Consider the following 20,624-nt stretch of genomic DNA (forward strand, 5'->3'; position numbering starts at 1 on the left):
TGTGAAGGCTTTAAATGCATTACATGCTATTATGGGATCGAAAACAATTGTAAGAACAATAAACAGCTGAGAAAAACGAATGCACTGACAACATTTACAGCATTTATTTCGTTAGAAATTGTTTAACCAAACGACAAATCCACTGTGCGTAAATTGTATTGAACACAGGATCAATGTAAGGACGCCCAATTATTTTAGTAGAGCTGTGCATTCTAATAAAATACGTAGTAGCTGGATTAATATGGCGCCATCTTTCGGGAGAGAAATAAACTTTTTTTTTCTTTTTTCTAGGGAATACTTCAGCAGGTAAAATTAAAATTGAATTACCATGCTAAAAACAGTTTGCAATAGAGTTGCCAGTTGTATAACAACAACAACAACAACAACAACAACAATTTACTTACTTTATATTAAACTTTCAAACATTTAAATTAATCAACTGATACAATGTATATTACAATGCACTATTATCTTTTTTAAATATAGGCTACCTGCATGCAACTACATGTTGCTTAATTAATTTCTTAGAGTTGAACTGTTGATTCCTGCCCCCTAATTTACCCTAAAGCCAAATCAATAATTAATTTATTTGTTTTGACGTTAATACAGTTAAAGACATCTAAATAAAAAGGGTTAATGACAACAAGAACAATATAATAATAATAATAATAATAATAACAACAATAATAATAATAATAATAATTGGAGAAATAATTTAATTTAAAAGTAAATTTTTAATTTAATAATGGGAGAGTTTTAGTTAGTGATCAAATTATTTAAAGATTTAACAGTAGTTTTATCACAGAACATGTTATTATGCAGTTGACTTTGTATGGTGTCAGGATGGAGGAGCTCGATGACACGTAAGTGTTCTACGTGGATAAGAACTGCTTTAGTAGTGGATGTGTTGTCAGTGCAGCGTCGTTATTTGTGCTGCATAGCAACGAGTGGAGATCTACTGGAAGAAATTGCACTTAATGAGTCCACTTAATGAAAAGTGGGATTGATGGAAATTTGTGTTTTTAATATTCTTTATCACAACTATATTTATTATGTGGGAACCATTTTTTAAAAGTAATAAGGTACACAAGGCCTGCTGCTTTGTAAATAGTCACAGCTAAAAGGGTTGCATGTAGGCAACTCTAATTTGTTAAGGCCTTTGGTTTGTCATTACTTATTGCATATACTGTACATACATAGATACATACATATATATATATATATGTGTGTGTGTGTGTGTGACTGACTGCATTTAACATTTCCCTTTTACAGGTTTAAGGAATACCTAAAAAATTAACTCTGGCTGGTGGAGGTGAGAGTGCAGTTTAATCTATGCAGTTTTATGTTGTGTAATATGTTTACTTTGTAAATTTGTGTCATGCCCGCTGTGTGATATCATGCTTGTTTGATTGTTTATTTTGCAGTTTTATGCACCATGGTGGCGATACTGTCACACATTTGAGTCAATACGGTATGAAGTTGGTGCAGAGCCGAAGAGTATGGGCTCTCCTGTTAATGTTGGCAAGATTGATACCACAGTGCACTCAAGTGGGTTCAGTTCACATGTCTGTAAAAGTGTGCATGTTGGAAAGCTTTAATTACATTGATTGCATACCAAAATCATACATTAGCTTAGCAAAAACTGCAGTTGTGCCGTACCCCCTCTAGATGAAAGTTATGTCTCCTGTTGTAGTTTGGTTTGAGATGACAGTAATGGTAATGCTGCACCAGGCCATTGCTTAGCAACCAATTAGTTTGCTACTTAAATTGCAGGATAGGCTTACCTGCTGTTTAATGGGATTAGTTCATGAGACTCAGATCGCTGAATTGTAGACATAGTCTGCGTTGAGTCTGTTTCTTGTTAACCAGATGGCCATATGGCATAAATTGCATTCCAGCAATTAGAAGTCTCTTTAGTTTCTTGGAATTAGATTGTTCAGTGTCTGCCTTTTGCTGCCATTGTCTTCCGACTGCATAATCTTCTTAATTTTAAGTTTACGCATAAGCTTTCTGTGTAAATGAAATGTAGCCCATGTCTTGTGTTTTACCCCCTGCCATGAATACACTCTGTTATTAATTAGACTAGACTAGACTGTTTTTTTTTAAATCAAAGCTAATTAACAATTATTAATTGTGATTTGCTAATGGTATAGCTAACATAACACTTTAGCTAATAACATGAATAGTACTGCTATTGTTCCCTCCAATATAATGTTTGTTTACTGATTTATAAATAGAATAAACAGAAATAATGCTTGCAAAAACTATAATGCTTAATCTCTCTGTATTTAGGTATTGCTTCAGTTTAATATTCATGGATATCCAACCATAAAACTGTGAGTTAATGCCAAATTATTATGTATATGTATATATATATGTGTGTGTGTGTGTGTGTGTGTGTGTATATATACACATACACAAAAACATTATTATAGCCAAGAATTGTTCATGCTGTATAGCTGTATGATGTATTTGACTCTGTTCTGTTCTTTTAATAAGGCTTAAAGGAGATCTGTCTTTTGACTACAAAGGACCGTCCTAGAACAAAGGATGCTATTATTGAATTCACAAACAGAGTTTCAGGGTAATTTTGTGGTAAATTTCACCATAATGACCTGCCTTGTGTCTTTCGTGTGCTGCATAGATTTTAGTCTCATGTCGTTACTGTTTGTAATTCTCCTCATGTTACCCCCTTGACCTTTTTTCTTTAATCAAGACCTGTGATAAGACCACTCTCTAGTGTTCAGTTGTTCCAGCATGTTATGAGTCATCATGATCTAATCTAGATTTACATTGGAGGGGAGTCGCTCCTTAAGGTAAACATTACGTAAAATTAATTTCGGTCACATTTACATACAGCGAATTGATTATGATGGAATAGGAATTAAATGCAAACTATTGAACACTGGAGCATGAGTTCACAACTAGCACTGCTACTGGATAGGATTTTATTTTAAAGTTGTTTTGTTTTCTAAACATACTTTGTGAATAGATTTAGAGTTAGTATAATATATTACTAGTGAAAAACTGAGTTTAATGTCCACACATATGTTTTTTACACCATCTGAGGAATTCCTCCCAAAGGTAAGATTTTCTGAGTAAAATCTGTTAAATCTGAGTAAAATACCTCTGTAAAATAATCAGCTTCTTAAAAACAAAAAAACAGATTCAATTCATTATTGATTTTCTCCATAGGCGGTCACTCTACAGGATGTTCCCACCATTGCTGTGTTCAAAGACGACACTAACTACCTTTACAATGGTTAGATGTACTACTTGCAGTGCATCACTTTATTAAGCAATAGGATCTGTAAGCAGTAAAATCTCATAATCTCTCAGCGTCTGAGCTCCAGGCAGTTTCCTCTCATCGCCTCTCGAAGAGTGCTGTTCCACTGGGGAACAGAGGGGAGGTGGTAGTGAAATGCCAGGGCATCGAGGCAGAGTTTCACTAGGAAAGGGCACCAATAATGAGAATTAGGGAGGCGTGAAGAACGATGCAGCACCCTCAAAATAAACATTAGCTCACGATAGCCATTTATCCTCAGGGTGTTGATCTGCTGGACTTCACCATTGTTAAAGAAGGTCTTTTGAAGCCAGTAGTTTAGTAGAAAGGGATCAGCACACTGAACCTGGACCCAAAACATATAACATATAATTCCTAACATATAAAAGCTCCATTCGTCTTCAGAACACATTTTAAGATATTTTGGATGAAAACGTATAGAGGCTTGAGACTGACCCATAGACTGGCAAGTAATTAACAGTCTCAAGGTCTATAAAAGGTATGAAAAGTCATCGTCAGAATACTCCATCTGCCTTCAGCCGTGCAGACGAACTGAGCTTTTACGGGTTTGGAACGACATGGGGTAAGGGATTAATGACAAAACTTTCATTTTGGGGTGAAGTAACCCTTTAATATAAATCCATGTAACCGTCAGCTCAACCTAAAGTAAAAAATAAATAAATAAATAAATAAAATAAAATAATGTAATCCACCTAAAAACAGAGGCATAAACAGGAAGAAAAAAAAGTTGTAATACAAATATTAAAACTATTACAGGTCACAGCATACCAATATATTTGATATACACATTTACATTTTCCCAGTATAATTTGGCCATTTAGGGCACTGGAATTAAAGTTGTTATTTAATTAAATGGTTTTACATTTTTATTTTTCACAAATGAAAAATACTTTTGTGAAGATATTATAATTACAATAATTGGTATCTTACTGTTGTAATCCATAAGAGGAGAATACAGAGACAGTAAAGTGTTTTAGCTCTCTTCTGTTACTTCTGGCTTATTCTAAACATTTCACCTGGGCTAACTTCCAGTACACTCCCTTTAAGTCAACAGCTTGACTGAGTGCATGTAACATATTTTGCATAATTTAATGCACTGCCAGTGAACAGAAACATTTTGCTTTGTTAATAAAATGAAAGATCATTTGTTTCTTATGATTACACATTTTAGATTAAATATTTCTGAGGACTTTTACTTTGCATATTGTTTGCCAACCCAGTCAATAGATTAAATTTCGTGTCCTCAATGACGAACTGCCATAAGACTGGGTTGCGTTTGCACAGGCTGGATGGTTACAAGTTTAGGGCTATTTAACCACATCAACTCTGGGGACCCACCGGTGGGTCCAATATTGCATATGCCTAATTCTCAAAAAATCAAAATAACAGCTGAAGTGGTTTAACACATGAAAACATTACATGTACAGTACATGAAGTAAGAGCATTTTTAATGTCACTTGTCTTATCATTCCTATAGAAATGCTTGAAGATTTGTAATTTGTCTTCCTGGATAAATCGAGAACGTTTTCCCTCTTACTTCCAAATTGCTATCAATTAAGATGTATCAGATGGGAGAAATAAGTAAGCCTGTTTTTCTTTATAAACACACACACACACACGTTTGTTTTTGTGAAAAGCGGGGACATCCTATAGGCGTAATGGTTTTTATACTGAACAAACTTTATATTCTATGGCCCTACAGCAACCCTACACCTAACCCTAACCCTCACAGGAAACTTTGTGCATTTTTACTTTTCTCAAAAAAAAAAAAAAAAACATTCTGTATGATTTATAAGCGTTTTGAAAAATGGGGACATGGGTTATGTCCTCATAAGTAACCCTCTCCTTGTAATACCTGTGTCATACCCATCTCATTATACAGAGTTGTGTCCTGATATGTCACAAAAACAAGAGCGCAGACACACACACACACACATACACACACACACATATATATGTCTTATTTTCCTATACACTTTATAGTTAAACTGCACTATTGATTAACACATTTTTTGTGATTGCTATATTTTTTGCCACTAGGTGATAAAACATAACTGGCATGACGACTTTCTGTCAAGATCCAGTATGTATGTATGAAAATAATGCTTTAACAGATTATGATTATGTGAGCTTTGCGTTCATACATAATTTAGTGTATTGCTGTACACTTCTCACTCTTCCCTCAAAGGTAAACTTGAGGGAAGAGTGGGTATTCTCACTATTTCCCACTCTAACACTCAAAATCAATCTCTTTAGTTACAAAACTCTGATGGAAATGCTGTCAACTGAATACAGAGTCATTCATTACAAAAGGTAACTTGCAAATGGAGCATGAAGAGAAGATGGCAAATATAAAAAAAATTGTTTACATTTGTTATATATTGTGTGTGTATATATATATTGTAACTAAAGAGATTGATTTTGAGTGTTAGAGTGGGAAATAGTGAGAAAAAAAATTAATAAATAAACATATTTTCTAATGTTGCTTACCGAATGCCTTTTTTTCAGACGGCTTGTTCTCATTGATATATTCAATGGTTTAATTATGGGGTGAGTTAAATTGGCAAAGAGCAGGAACGGTATTAAAGCCACTGACATTGATAAAAACAAAGTTATATGTATTCCACAAGTCTACAAAAACATATATACATTTCAGAAGTCTATTCTGTGTGCATATATTTTTGTATAATCACCACTAATATGTTCTTCTCAGAGAAGTTAAGATGCCCTTCATGGATACTGTTTACCAGAAAGTAAGATTGAGACCACTGAGGATTTACTTCGCTTCTTAAATAGTGTTCTGGATGGCAGTGCAAAGGTATGTGGACTGAGATACTTACCTGTCAGGTACTCTGAGGAAATGGATTTTGCAGCACACTAAACAAGTTTTTAATAAAGCAAGGTCTACTGTGGTGGGTAAGACTGACTAACACTCTTTATTATTTTTGAAGAAGGATTGATTCTTATTTCATTTTTACACACCAAAACCAAAACACATGATCACATCCTCATCAAATATTTACTTGAGGCTTATAATTAGGTCACTGTTGTCCTAGTAACTAATATAAATCTTCCTGATCTCAGTCGATGCTCCAGGCTGCTCCATTCTTCTCCTGTTGTTTGGACTAACAGTGGGTATAGTTGTGCTGGTTATCTGGGGTACATGTACTGCTGTACCAGCAGATGATGAGAAACCTGTGGAAGGAGCTACAGCAAGTCCTTTAGATGCACATGTGAGGAAGGCAAAAGAAATGCAGCCTGACGACATAGAAAAACCTCAGAAAGAAAGAGGATTAACATGGACTGTTTACTTAGGATCATGGTAATCTTTAACATATCATTACATGTAATATTGTTTTTCCCTTTTTATAAATTGTCTTCCCAGTGTACATAAATGTCCAAAGTTAGTAGAGACAGAGACCGATCCCAACAGACTAAAGGCTGTAATTAAAGCAAAAGGTGGTTCAACAAAATACGGACACAAGGGGGTGAAACTTTTTCCAACTCAGTGATTCTTTATTTATTTTCCTGACATGTTGGTGTTATAGCCTATCTTTCACTTACTGTAGGTGTTAAGTTGCAATACAGCAAATACAGCAGGATAAAACAAAAACTATGTTCTTCATTTCAAAAACTTCATTTCTGGCTGCAAAGCAACAAAATGTGATTATTTTAAAGGGGGTTGAGTCTTTTCTATATAGACATACCCACTCTATGATGTACTCCACCTTTATTCATATCTATGATACTTTTGTTATTGTACTTTCCGTTGGAGCTCCCTGTGTATTTTTTCATTACTTTTGTAAGTTTGAAAGAGTGTGCTTGCTTCTCAACTCATCACTGTGAGCTTTACTTAAAAGTAAAATTGCTCAAACTATATTCTGACTATTCTGCCTTAATTATATTAAATATTTGATATAAAATGTACTTTATATTTGTATATCAAATACCTGAATGCTGCCAATGTTTAATAAAACCACTCATGTGATATTACGCCGCCATCTATCGACCATATTAAAATTGCTAATGCAGACAGTGATAGTTGTACTACATAACTTGGAAGTTAGAAAAAGCGTCTTGCCTTGCAACACTGTCTTTTTTTGACAGAAGACAAATTTAATGGAGGAAATGTTACCATAGAGCCTAAAAAGTGACATTGAACTGACATTTTGGATTCTGTCTGTCTTTCCTTCAGATGACAAAACATCAGCACTTAGACAAACGGCACAGTAGCCTAAGCGGGACATTTCCTTCACCTTAAAGTGGATTAATGGATTATCTCGCTTTTTCGTGTCACAAGATGATTAAAAGGCGTTAAGAGTCACTTCACAAGGTTCTGTGAATTGTTACTGCCGAACGCTGCAACTTTCTGGAAAACTGTCTTCCATGAGACCCGCTGGATCAAAGGATCAAACTTGTAATGTCGGATTCTGAAAACGGAAGTTTCTTTGACACACAGCCTGCATTTATTTTATTATATTTCCGTTATGACATCTAGTGCGGACATCGTTTCAAATAGCGAGACGGACATCATTTTCATCCGTCTAAATAATACGGAAATAAAGGCAAAAGAATTTTGTTTTGCGTGGGTTTATCGAGTTTTAGTTTAGACGGATAACCGTCTATGGGAGTTAAAAGAATGTTTTCTCAAGGAAATGTGAACGCTCCCTGCTGGCTACATAAATACCGCCATAGTCATTTGGATTTTTGCCTGAAAGAAAAAAAATATCTGCAGCTCTTCACGTGAGTACAAGTTGGACTAATAACACATTTTTGGTCGCTTTGGAGGAGGAGCTTTTGAAGAGAAAAGCAGCACATCGGTTTCTTGGATCGTGGTCATGGAGAACATGCAGAGGTCTGCGGTTTTGCTCTGTGTCTTGGCTGTGGGACTTACTTTCTGTGGAATTTCGTCTGCCTCAGACAGATATGTGCCTTTGAATGAACACCAAACAGACAATACCACCTTGTCCTCACATCTTCACCCCAAGCTATACTTTGATCAGACAGAATTGCGTTTGATCAAACAGAGGGCCACCACCACGCATAGACACATATTTAAAGTTATTCGAAATGCTGTTTCTATTATGTTATCCAGTGCAGCTGTTTACCAGCCTCCGGTGAGCCATGAGGATTTCGGAAAGAAATGGAATGAGATCTATGGTAACAATTTGCCCCCTCTTGCACTATACTGTCTGCTTCAACCTGAGGATTCTACCGCCTCTCAATTTTTGATTGAGTACATGGACCGAATGGTGGAGTATCCAGATTGGACGGTGTCCAGTGCACCAAATGATGAGGTCCCAATAGCCCACTCTCTCACTGGGTTTGCCACAGCGTATGATTTCATTTACACCTTTCTTGACACCCGAAGAAGACTGCGATATCTCAAGAAAATACGATCTGTTACCGAGGAGCTTTTCGAGCTTTCCAAGTACAGAGGATGGGGAAAACAGTTTCTACAAAACCACCAGACAACTAATATACTAGCCATTCTCATTGGTGCTCTTGTGGTGGGGGAACATAATGATCCAGAGACCATGATATGGAAACAAATATCAGTCAACTATATGGAAAAGACCTTGTTCCTTCTGAGCCACATTGTCGATGGCTCTCTCGATGAAGGTGTTGCATATGGTAGCTACACAGCAAAATCCATCACCCAGTATGTTTACTTAGCATTGCGTCATTTTCAGATAGACAACACACAGAACAACTGGCTCAGAGCTCACTTCATGTTTTACTTTGCTACACTGCTTCCTGGATTTCAAAGAACAGTTGGCATTGCAGACTCCAATTACAACTGGTTCTATGGGCCAGAGAGCCAGCTTGTGTTTTTGGATGCATACGTGCTCCGAAATGGCTCAGGAAACTGGCTGGCAGAGCAGATTAGGAATCATCGTCCTAAAGATGGACCCATGGTGCAATCAGCAGCCCAACGCTGGGCTACTTTACATACAGAGTACATATGGTATGACTCCGACTTAACTCAACAGCCTCCACCTAACTTTAATAAAGCAACTATGCACATTTTCTCCAACTGGGGTGTGGTGACGTATGGAGCAGGGTTACCAGAAACTAAGGGTAATACTTTTGTGTCATTTAAATCTGGAAAATTAGGAGGGCGAGCAGTGTATGATATTGTCCATGCACAACCGTACTCTTGGTTAGAAGGCTGGACGAACTTTAACCCCGGGCACGAGCACCCTGATCAAAACTCCTTTACTTTTGCACCAAATGGACAGGTGTTTGTCTCTGAGGCCTTGTATGGTCCTAAATACAGCTATCTTAACAACGTGCTGGTCTTTGCCCCCTCACCCACCAGCCAGTGTAATCAGCCATGGGAAGGACAGTTGGGGGAATGTTCAAAGTGGTTACGATGGGGAGAAAAGGAAGTTGGGGATTCCGCTGGGGAGGTCATTGCAGCTTCATCGCATCAGGACATGTTGTTTGTGAGTGGAGAGTCTGTGTCGGCCTATTCATCTGCCATGAAGCTAAAGAGTGTGTATCGGGCACTTGTGCTTCTCAACTCTCAAACATTACTTGTTCTGGACCACATTGAGAAACACGAGCACTCCCCTCTCAGTTCTCTCAGTGCGTTTTTTCACAACCTTGACATTGATTTCAGGTATGTTCCTCACAGATCATTTGGAAGATACAATGGGGCTCTGATGGATGTGTGGGATGCACATTACAAAATGTTCTGGCTGGACACTCAAGGATCCAGCCCCGTTTCCCAGATACAAGAGGCAGAACAGGCTGCCGAATTCAAAAAGAGATGGACGCAGTACATAAACGTGACCTTTCCCATGGAGAAACCTGTCACTAGAGTGGCTTATTTGATGCATGGCCCATACGCCAAGGTCTCGGACTGTAGATTCATAGACAACAGTAAAAATGGAGTAAAAATATCAGTGACTCTTAATGACACAGAAACTGTTGTGTCAATTGTAACAAACTACGAAGACATTGAGGCTAGACATGACTACTTGGGCTTTGCAGGCTTTGCTAAAACAGAAGACAACAGAAGAATAGTTCAGTTTGGCCGGGGGATTCAAACCTTGCCAAGTCAAGTCACAAAAGATTTTGTGTTTGACTTTGGATTGGTGGTTAACATCTCTGTGGTACTGACTCTATGTCTTGCTTTTGTTTACGTAATGAAGAAAAGGAAGTTTCATGTGTCGTTCAATATGCTAATTCATTGCACTCTGGTCTGTGTGCTGTTATTGTGGATGACTGAACTTTTGTATCATTTTTATGGCTGCAAACAGCTCTTGTGCAATGTTAAATCAAAAGACCGCAACATATATGATGGAACAGACTCTAGCGTCCATGACCTCCTCCCCATCATCACCATCACATCCATGCCAGGCTCGGGCGCGGAGATCCTCCAGCACCTTTTCGATAATAGCTCTGACTTTGTATTGCTCCGGATCCCTTCGGCCTACCTTAGGTACCCCATAGCTCCTTTCGTATCTCTGGTGGATGCTTGCGAGTGGTCCAAAGCAGATGCGCAAAATGGACGATTTCGAGTCATTCAGGGATGGTTCCATTCCATAGTTCACAATGTGAAACTACACCTGCAAAATATTCAATTGCACCAGAGCAATGATGAAATAGAAATTAATGTCAAAGAAAAAGGACAAAGAAAGAGAAGAATGCTGCTGTCAGAGCAAATGAGGACAGTGGGCGGCAAGAGTACCCATATGGACATCAGATACATACAAGAGCTCAGGCAGCACCTGGTGAAGTATCCAAATGCCCGGCCTGTGCTGAACATGGGCAGTGAAGGCTGGTTCTTGAAGCTGCCGTATCTTCAAGAGGTCATAGGTCGCTCACTTCGCTCAGTTCATGTGGTACGAGACCCACGTGCATGGATTTATCTCATGCTCTACAGCAGCAAGCCAAGCCTGTATTTACGTACGAACATTAAAAGGCACATCGTCAACATTTTTAAGCAGAACACTGATGGTGTGGATCAGGGCTGTGCTATAGTGGACTCACAATTCCTGCCTTTAAAGAAGATCTTTTCCCAGCCAGATTCAAACCCTGTACAGCTTCTAGCTCAGCTATGGCTGGCTCACAATTCAGCAGGACTCAAGGTGAGCGCTGGCCTCCCCCCACACACTTACCTTATAGTCAAATTTGAAGATGTTGTATATTGTCCTGAAGAGACAGCGAGAAAAATACATAACTTTCTTGGAATACCAGTTGCACCAGCTGCGTTAAACCAGCTGACATTCGCCGCGTCCACAAATCTGTATAATCTGATATATGAAGGGGATATATCACCTGCCAATATCAACATTTGGATGGAGAATATGGCTGTAGATGAGATTAAACTCATTGAAGACACATGCTGGCCTGTGATGGAGAGGCTGGGTTATAAAAGACATACAGTCAGGCATTAATTTTTGTAAACGTTTTTGCATTTTTCATACTGTGCCTGAAGGTTATATTTTTGGGGGAAGTAGGCTTTGTCAGTATGACAAATAACAAGTGTTGCCTTTTCTGCAAAGTCATATGACCAATTGTTTTGTGCTTTGAGTATATATTTAGGCAATGTTTATGTATTATTTAAATCTTACAGACAAAACTGGGGCTAGAATGTTTAGATGTTCTAAAGAACAAAAAGTGATTACTCACCATTGAAGATGGGGAACAGATGCAAAACTTGGATCACAAATACATCCAGTTTGACTGGAAGACGAAATTATGGTATTTCTCACCAGATGGCTGGCTAACAGTATTTTCTTACGTTGTGAGATATGTTATTGTAATTATGTTTTTATAAGCAAACTGAATGTAATTTGCATAGTCATTTTTCCACCAAGAGACATTATTATTTGTATTTAGAAGAATCATGTTTAAAAATCCCAAAGTTGTTAGTCTGCCTCACCCAAGGGGTGCTGTAACGGTGGGGGCGGTTAGGATTCCAAGGGCCCAACAAGGAAGATGGGGCCTGAATGCAGAAAATAAATTGTTTTCTGAAATAAGAAAAGTATGACCTAATATGATGAGGTACCAGGTCATGTGTATAAATGTTCAAAACGTGTTCACTCTGTGACTGTACAATCAAATCAGTTTATTGACTTGAAGGGAAAAAGTGTCTTGACACATTAATTGTCTATTGAATATTTTTGTATGTGAATGTATGTTTTTCTGTTGTTTCTTTGCATCCCTATATAAACTATATATCAAAAACCAGTAGCAAATCCATCTTACTTTTCTGAAAATGTTATGTTTCACTTATGATGTAATCATAAATAGAGCATTTAATAATCCAAACAAGTAAATCATAAAATGTCATATTTCTCATCTTAATGGGTAACCTTTTAATACAGTTTTAAGAGACAACTAATGCGAAATGTTTTAAAAGCCACAATGCAAATGGATTTTCCATGGCACCACATGCATATGGAGAGTAATCATCACTGTGGGATAACTGAAATGGAGGAAAATAACGACAATTTATATTATATGTTTTAAAACATTTGCAAAGGCTTTTTTGTTTGTCTCTCTCTCTCTCTCTGTGTGTGTGTGTGGGGTGTTATTTGCGGAGTCACTCCTTTGTGCCCAGCATGCTTTCGGACTAAACTCAGCAAGCAATTCTTCATAGAATAGAGTCTGCATGAAGAATATTAAGTAAAATGCTAAATGCAAGTAGAACCAGTCTGTACATAACGCCATATTGCTATGTAGTTCCCCAGCATGTCTACCATATGGTGTTTATTATTATTATTATTTTATATGATTGGCATAAAGGAGTTTCTGAAAACCAGAAGTAAAAAGATGATGCACGGCATAAACACAGTGTAACATGAACTTTTTTATTTGCACCATAAAGGAAAATGTACATTAATGTATAACCACATTAACCTTGATGCTGTATTTGATATTGTTCAAACTAATTTGACTGATAAAGGCAGGTTAGGAAAATGTATTTTCCTTTAAATGTTATTTTCCTCTTTTCAGTACATAGACTTCTTACCTTTTGCTTTTAAGTGGATAACACCATTGCTACATAACACATTTGTTGATTAATTAATTAAATTAGCACATTGGAGTTAAAACATTGTTAGCTGGCTTCTGGGGATACAAATGAATTCAGTAAATCAGTAACAGACGTCACATCACAAAAGATGAGAATGAAGGATTCTTGCTACGATTTAAAGCCTAGAATTCCTCATAAAATGTCGCCAGCAGAGGGCAGCAGATAAATAAAGATCCTACAACATGCTCTTGAGCAGAAATGTATCATCAGTAGCTAGTATTACACTACTATCAGCAGCAAATCATGTAGGGACTGTAAAAAACCTTGCTCATTGTTGTCAACTTAACAATTCCTTTGTACACTCCAAAATACTTGTCATTTGCACTAATAAGGCTGAGATGCATAATGTCTTAAACAGTGTATTGAGTCTTCCTGTGGTTTCCTAGGTGCTAACCTAACACTTTGCAAATCTGTTTAATTCAGAAGAGCCAAACAGTGATAGTGTGTTAAATACAGAGTTACAGCAACAGCTTATGCATTCAAATGAACAAATCATGCCTTGATGCTAGCTCACTAGATTTTGCCAGAAAAACTGAATTGGTTTCAGATTATTGTATTGAAACCTTAGAACCGTGGCCTTCTAATGCATCTCATGAAATGGATTGATAGTATTCCTGATTAGCAGACAGTTCTTGTACCTTCTAATGCACCGGTGCCTTCAGCATGAGCCAAAAGCCCAGCTAGTGTTTGATCATTCACACTGGGCATGTCCCGTGGCAGCGACTTTGATGAATTAGATTGTGTTGTGAAACCAGTGCTATTTATTCTTCTTAATGTCAAGCCCTTGGAAAGAGCATACTGATAGGAACATGTTTTAGCATTATCCATTACAATGAAGAATGCACATGGTCTCGGAAAGGAGAAGATGAACGAACTTCATTCAGTTTATGGTCATGCGGTTTTAGTGGATGTTCAATTTACACAGATAAATGTATCATATTATAAAATTAGTAACTAAGATCGAATCTCATAGTTCAGGCTTCTCCTAAAAGAGGAGAAGCCTCATGAAGTTGATGAATGCACTGTTAAATACTATGAACTAAAAATATGATAAGTGATTATGATTAATGACAGCCCAAAGAGGACTTCACACAACAGACCCGGTTCCGGGGGTGAAGGATACACAGGCCTAAAAGAAAACATGAAATGAAATGCATCCATTTTCGGACAGATTTCAAAATCTATTTCTAAATCTGCTTCTTTCAAACAAAGTCTGTCAGCTCTCCTCCTTTGAATCGAACTAGATACAATCTAAATGCTAATCAATTTCAACAACAAGCTATTCTAGGCCTGACAGATTTTCTGCCGCATCCTCTGGTGTCCGAGGGGAACAGAGTGTTGAGGCTTTGTTTGAGTACTGGAGATCAGTGGACCTTTCTCTTATGACTGAAAAAAAAAAGACTGAAAAGTTTCACTACATGTACTTCCAACATATTATTTTAGCATAACTATTTAACTAGTTACTTATTCAGTACCTAGATTATGCCATTTCATCTGCAGCTATGATATGTTTTGCATCTGCATCAATATAGCTCATCAGATTAGCTATTATAGCTTTGAATATCTAGAATCTATTAAGAGATATACAGAACACACAATGTGAGGTAACACTGTTCTAAGACAGTGGATAAAGTGGGATCCATACTCCATTTTGGAGGATCAATGCTCCAGGAGACCATGTGGAGAGAGGGATTACGTTAATAACACTAATAGCCATTGCTGGGTCTTTAACTATGCCAATCTCTAAAACTCGGCACACTGAAAGACCTTAAGTCAGACTTTGTCTTAATTTCATCTGTGCAAATAATTAACGTTACTGTGAAGAACTGTTTACACTGTACCGTAAATACTTCTGACTGTAACTTTATTCCATTGATTAGTGTCCATTGTTTCTTAAATATGCTGTTTAATAGAGATTGGGGCCATTATTATCATCTAATGACTTGTCAAACCCCCTACTAGCATAGGGCATAACACACCCAAGCATTAATTAAATCGTGAGCTGTGTCCTCCAGGCACCGTTGTCCAGTTCACTCGGTGGCATAAGAAGGGCAATTTGAACATAACCTCAATCTGAGATTTTTCCCAAATGAAATAGTGAAAACACTGCACACAGTAATTAAGGAGACAGTGCCCCCTAAGTGCCCTTGTCCTGGCCCTGTGTCAGCTCACAGGCCTTTAATATTTCATCAAGATCTCTCCAGCTCTCACCTGTGCTGTTAGAGACTCTAGCAGATGCTAGAATAATGCTTTACTCTGTCACTCTCTCAAAACCATTGGTTTGACCCCAGAGATTCAGTTCTGACACCCCTCTAATCTGACAGCAATTACCTGTTACACACATCTGCACACACCTTTCTAACTAGAAACTACAATGATAAAATCACAATCAAAAAAGAGAGTTTCACAAGGTAATAAAATTAAACAACAGTTAAAGTTCTCACTGAATTATTCACTTGCATTAAGTCATTTAGCAGACTCTTTTGTCCAAAGCGATTTACAAATGAGGACAATAGAAGCATTCAATTAAAAAAATATATATATATGTATCTGCATCCGAAATCACATACTGTCTAGTAGGTACTTGTTTCACTGTCATTCACAAATCCAGAATCTCAGCAGAAGTAGGTCATCCAGGTAGTTTTAGCATTCAGTTTTTCAAATACTATGAATTCTGACATACTACTCTTTTTACGTACTGTTTTTTGCCTACTATATAGTATGGACTAAGGCATTTTCAGATGCAGTGAATGTCTTTTTGAATGAATCATTGATTCACTCAAATGATTTGTTCCCCAACACTGATTCCTTCAGAAACACCACTGCAATGAGTTGCTCTGAGACGGGGCACAGGTTGACCATGATAGGAAAAACAAAGCTTTTTGACATTCTTAATCAACTGAAAAAAATTACTTTGCAAAATGATTCCATAGGTGTGTTTACATGGATCATTGTATTCCTATTACAATCAGTTTAAAATCCGGATTAAAAGTCTTTGGGGATATATAATATAAGCATCATTGCATAAAACTTCTTATGCTTGTCATCTCCTAATTCAGACCTGAAATAGATAAATATTAAGTTTTTAAAACAAAAGGAGGATGGTAAGTATGCGGAACAGCGAGAAACTCTATATATTCATGCAGTGTGAGCATGTCGAATTTATCGGAATGATTTCATTCTGATTTAAACAAAAAGTATCCATGTAAATGTGGCAAATTTTTTGTAGACTTAACAGTCTAAAATACAGCGAAACCTCTGCTTAAACACCTTTAACAAACCAATTGCAAATGTTTTTATGAAAGTATAAAATTTAATCTACATATAAAAAATCAAGGTTATGTAAAATTTGTATAGCAAATCATTATATGCCGAAATCAGAGGATTTGGTGTGTTTGAAACAGACTCCGAACCACTGTTTTGAAACAAAAGATTTGTAAAGGTTTTAAGCTTCAAGAAGCAATGTTTTGTTTCCATTACTAGTTAATTATCCTTTTACTTGGTGTGGAACCATTTTCGTTCAACAGTAGACTAATTTACTGTTAACTTCTTCAATGAACTGTTGTATTAAAGAAATATCACACTTTAAATAGAAAAAACTACGAAAAAGCAGCGCAGTGGAATGCAAAAATGCATTCTGTCTCATCGGACCCTACCTTGTGTGACATTTCTGTAATCATTTATTTATCCTCATGATGGTACAAACCAGAATGACTTTGTAAAAAAAAAAAAAGCTACATTCATGATATCAATGTATCTTTTTTTTTTTTTTTTTTATAAAAATGTTATAAATGTCTACACGTTTATAAATCACAGATATGAGTCACATTGACTACTATTCAGCATTTGGTGAGATGTAAAATGTCACAACAAAGAGGCACAGGTTGGTAATATTTATACAGCAACCATACAGCAATTTGGGGATCACAAGCATTTGATCTCTAAACTGAGCTCTCTGAAAGCTTTCCGTTTGAGAGCATCGGGTCTCAGCAGTGCACCGGGAGCTAGTGGCAGAAACAGCATTAGTAAATCTTAAGAGCAAACAGAGATGCTGTGGTATGGCAGTCGTTTGAATGAGAGCCACACTCTGTTGGCCAGAACTACTCCAGTGTACCTATCAATCACAGCCAGTCATACTTTAACTCCACTTTTACCACATATGTTGGTAGTGGCTGCCATTGAAACATTGGTTGTATAGTAGATGGTGTGATCCGTATGTCTTTACAGCCATGCTAGTGAAACGTGATGAGGATGAATGTAAAGGAAGCATTTATCAAAACACCTTTATATATTAAGTATGTGGTGCAAATAACCCATCGTACAAAGGAGATATAAAGAAGAACCAAGACCTAACAAACAGAGACACTACATATTTATCTTTTAAACCTTGCTTTCAAACAGTCAATTACTCCTCCCTGAGGCGTCTTTCCCTACCAGGGAAACATATACTGGTGTTGATAACAACATAATAGCCTGAGAACCCCTTGACATATACATCTTAAACTATCTCAGTGTGTTTCTGTTCTCCTTTAAAGCGGAGACTGCGTGTTCTACACTGTCTCTGCGGGTAGCGTAACTTCGGCCTGCTGCGTGGCTGAGTGGGAAGTTGCGGAGAACAGAATTATAGGACGTGCTCTACAAGCATGTCGATGCACAGTGTTACGAATAAGCCTGCCTACTGATTTAAAAAATATTGGCGACCTTTCCAGTTTCAATGCAACAAAACATATCACAATATTTTGATACTTGTTGGTAGATACTTTACATTTAATGCTTATTGTTTTTAAATATTTTACCCTGTCAAGTCAAGTCACTTTTATTTATATAGCGCTTTAAACAAAATACATTGCGTCAAAGCAACTGAACAACATTCATTAGGAAAACAGTGTGTCAATAATGCAAAATGATAGTTAAAAGCATGTCATCATTGAATTCAGTGATGTCATCTCTGTTCAGTTAAATAGTGTCTGTGCATTTATTTGCAATCAAGTCAACGATATCGCTGTAGATGAAGTGTCCCCAACTAAGCAAGCCAGAGGCGACAGCGGCAAGGAACCGAAACTCCATCGGTGACAGAATGGAGAAAAAAAACCTTGGGAGAAACCAGGCTCAGTTGGGGGGCCAGTTCTCCTCTGACCAGACGAAACCAGTAGTTCAATTCCAGGCTGCAGCAAAGTCAGATTGTGCAGAAGAATCATCTGTTTCCTGTGGTCTTGTCCTGGTGCTCCTCTGAGACAAGGTCTTTACAGGGGATCTGTATCTGGGGCTCTAGTTGTCCTGGTCTCCGCTGTCTTTCAGGGATGTAGAGGTCCTTTCTAGGTGCTGATCCACCATCTGGTCTGGATACGTACTGGATACGTACGTCCCTGTAAAGCCTATTGTGTCATATTTGATGCATGAATTTCTAACTAAGACCTCTAAATTATCAACATGATCAAAACTTTGCTGAAAAACCTGCAAAATTTTCTACATGACCTTTTGGACTCTGATTGATAGTTGATACTGTATTAAGTAAAAGGCCTTTAGTATATATATAAAAATAAATAAATAAATAAATAAACATTTTCCATCTTCAGGCTGTTTGACTTTTTTCTATGAAATATTCCTAGATTTTTCTTTTTTTATTTAAACTTAAAAATGACTTTTAACTGGTTAGTAATATATCAAAATGAACATTTACAGCGATATCGTTGACTTGATTGCAAATAAATGCACAGACACTATTTAACTGAACAGAGATGACATCACTGAATTCAATGATGACATGCTTTTAACTATCATTTTGCATTATTGACACACTGTTTTCCTAATGAATGTTGTTCAGTTGCTTTGACGCAATGTATTTTGTTTAAAGCGCTATATAAATAAAAGTGACTTGACTTGAAATCTGATATTTATACATTTTATGTTACTTTAATGCTTGAATTTATAAGTCACTTTAAATGGCGTTTGCTTAAATCTGCAGTCGGTAACTTTTTTCTGTTAAAAATGATCCAAAATCAATATTTAAGCAAGTACATGACCAGCCAGTGTTCAAAACTATCGCCTTTAGCCTGATTCACAACGGTAAGATTATAATAATGTTTTCTAATTTGAGTGGTACGGGTAGGTTTTCGCGGGAAATTCGAGCATGGCATTGCATCACAATAAGAGATTAGACTGTACAGAACCTGAAATCATACGCTGATACTCACTATACTCATAGTCACGCAATGCTGATGTTGTTAACATTAATAATTTGAGAATAAAATTTAACAATAATAATAATTTGCACTGTATGATATGATACTAACCGATAATTATGCTTAATCACCATTGGTAGCGCAATTTATTTTAATGCTTTTTTCCTCAGTTGATCAGACCAAACGTGGCAGGCATGTTACTTGTTTCTTATGTGGGTCATATATTCCAAGACATAGGCTAGAATCTGTGATTGTGAAGTACAGTAAATATCCACACCAGTGCGGTAACTGACTGCCACACATACTCCTCAAAATATTAGATTCATCCATGCTGGAGCCGCCAGAGCACAACCCACTCAAGGGAGATAATTCTGCACACAGCTGCAATCCCAGGTTTTCAAACAGAGATGGCGACAAAGAGGCAAAACTTATGGACTACAGCTTTAATATAAATTTGTAATGAAAATGTTTATTTATTTTTTTTACTATTGAATAAATTTCTTTGTTGAATGATTGACTCTTTTGAAGTGCTTAACACCTACTGATCTTGTGTATCTTTGTGTGTATAATTTGTTTTCTTCTATTGATTTTTAGTGTTTGTTTTGTGTTATCATAGAGGGCTTGGCTAACAAATTTAATATTGTTTTTTGGGTTTAGGTTTCTCGTCTTTTATTTTATTTTTTTTTGTCATTGTCGTGTGATTTCCTTTTCCCTCATGTGTTCTTGCCATGTGCTCCCTTAGTCAATGTGTCATAATGTTATTAGGCTTGTTTGAGATGCATAGGCGCTGCCCAGACCGACCAGTGTACAAAATCAAAAAAGTGATTGGAGACCAGATGACTCGTTATGCTTTTGAATTGCTCTCACAGTCCTTTGATCGGTTTGCACAGCGCCGATGCACCATGGACAAGCCTATTTCTTCTCATTGGTTGGATTGTGACATGTGACCCATTTTGGTGGCTATATATATAGCCCTCATGTTGCCATTGTCTCTTGTCTAGCTTTTTTTGTGTAATCCAATATTTGGTGAGTTGGTTCACATGTTTGCCAAGTCTAATCTTGTTCATTGTGTTTCTACTCACTTTTG

At 37.0% G+C, this 20,624-nt stretch overlaps 1 protein-coding gene and 1 pseudogene across 1 annotated transcript; both read left to right on the top strand.

The window, feature by feature from the left end:
• Nucleotides 1-843: 843 nt before the first annotated feature.
• LOC132155419 (protein disulfide-isomerase TMX3-like) lies at nucleotides 844-3,452 on the top strand (annotated as a pseudogene).
• Nucleotides 3,453-7,386: 3,934 nt separating this feature from the next.
• LOC132154915 (dermatan-sulfate epimerase-like protein) lies at nucleotides 7,387-12,569 on the top strand. The gene has a single exon (XM_059563640.1). The coding sequence runs from the start codon at nucleotides 8,143-8,145 to the stop codon at nucleotides 11,710-11,712; it is 3,570 nt and encodes a 1,189-aa protein (XP_059419623.1). The 5' UTR covers nucleotides 7,387-8,142; the 3' UTR covers nucleotides 11,713-12,569.
• The last annotated feature ends 8,055 nt before the right edge of the window (nucleotides 12,570-20,624 follow it).

The sequence above is a fragment of the Carassius carassius genome, chromosome 12 (genome assembly GCF_963082965.1).
Source record: "Carassius carassius chromosome 12, fCarCar2.1, whole genome shotgun sequence".
NCBI lineage: Eukaryota > Metazoa > Chordata > Actinopteri > Cypriniformes > Cyprinidae > Carassius > Carassius carassius.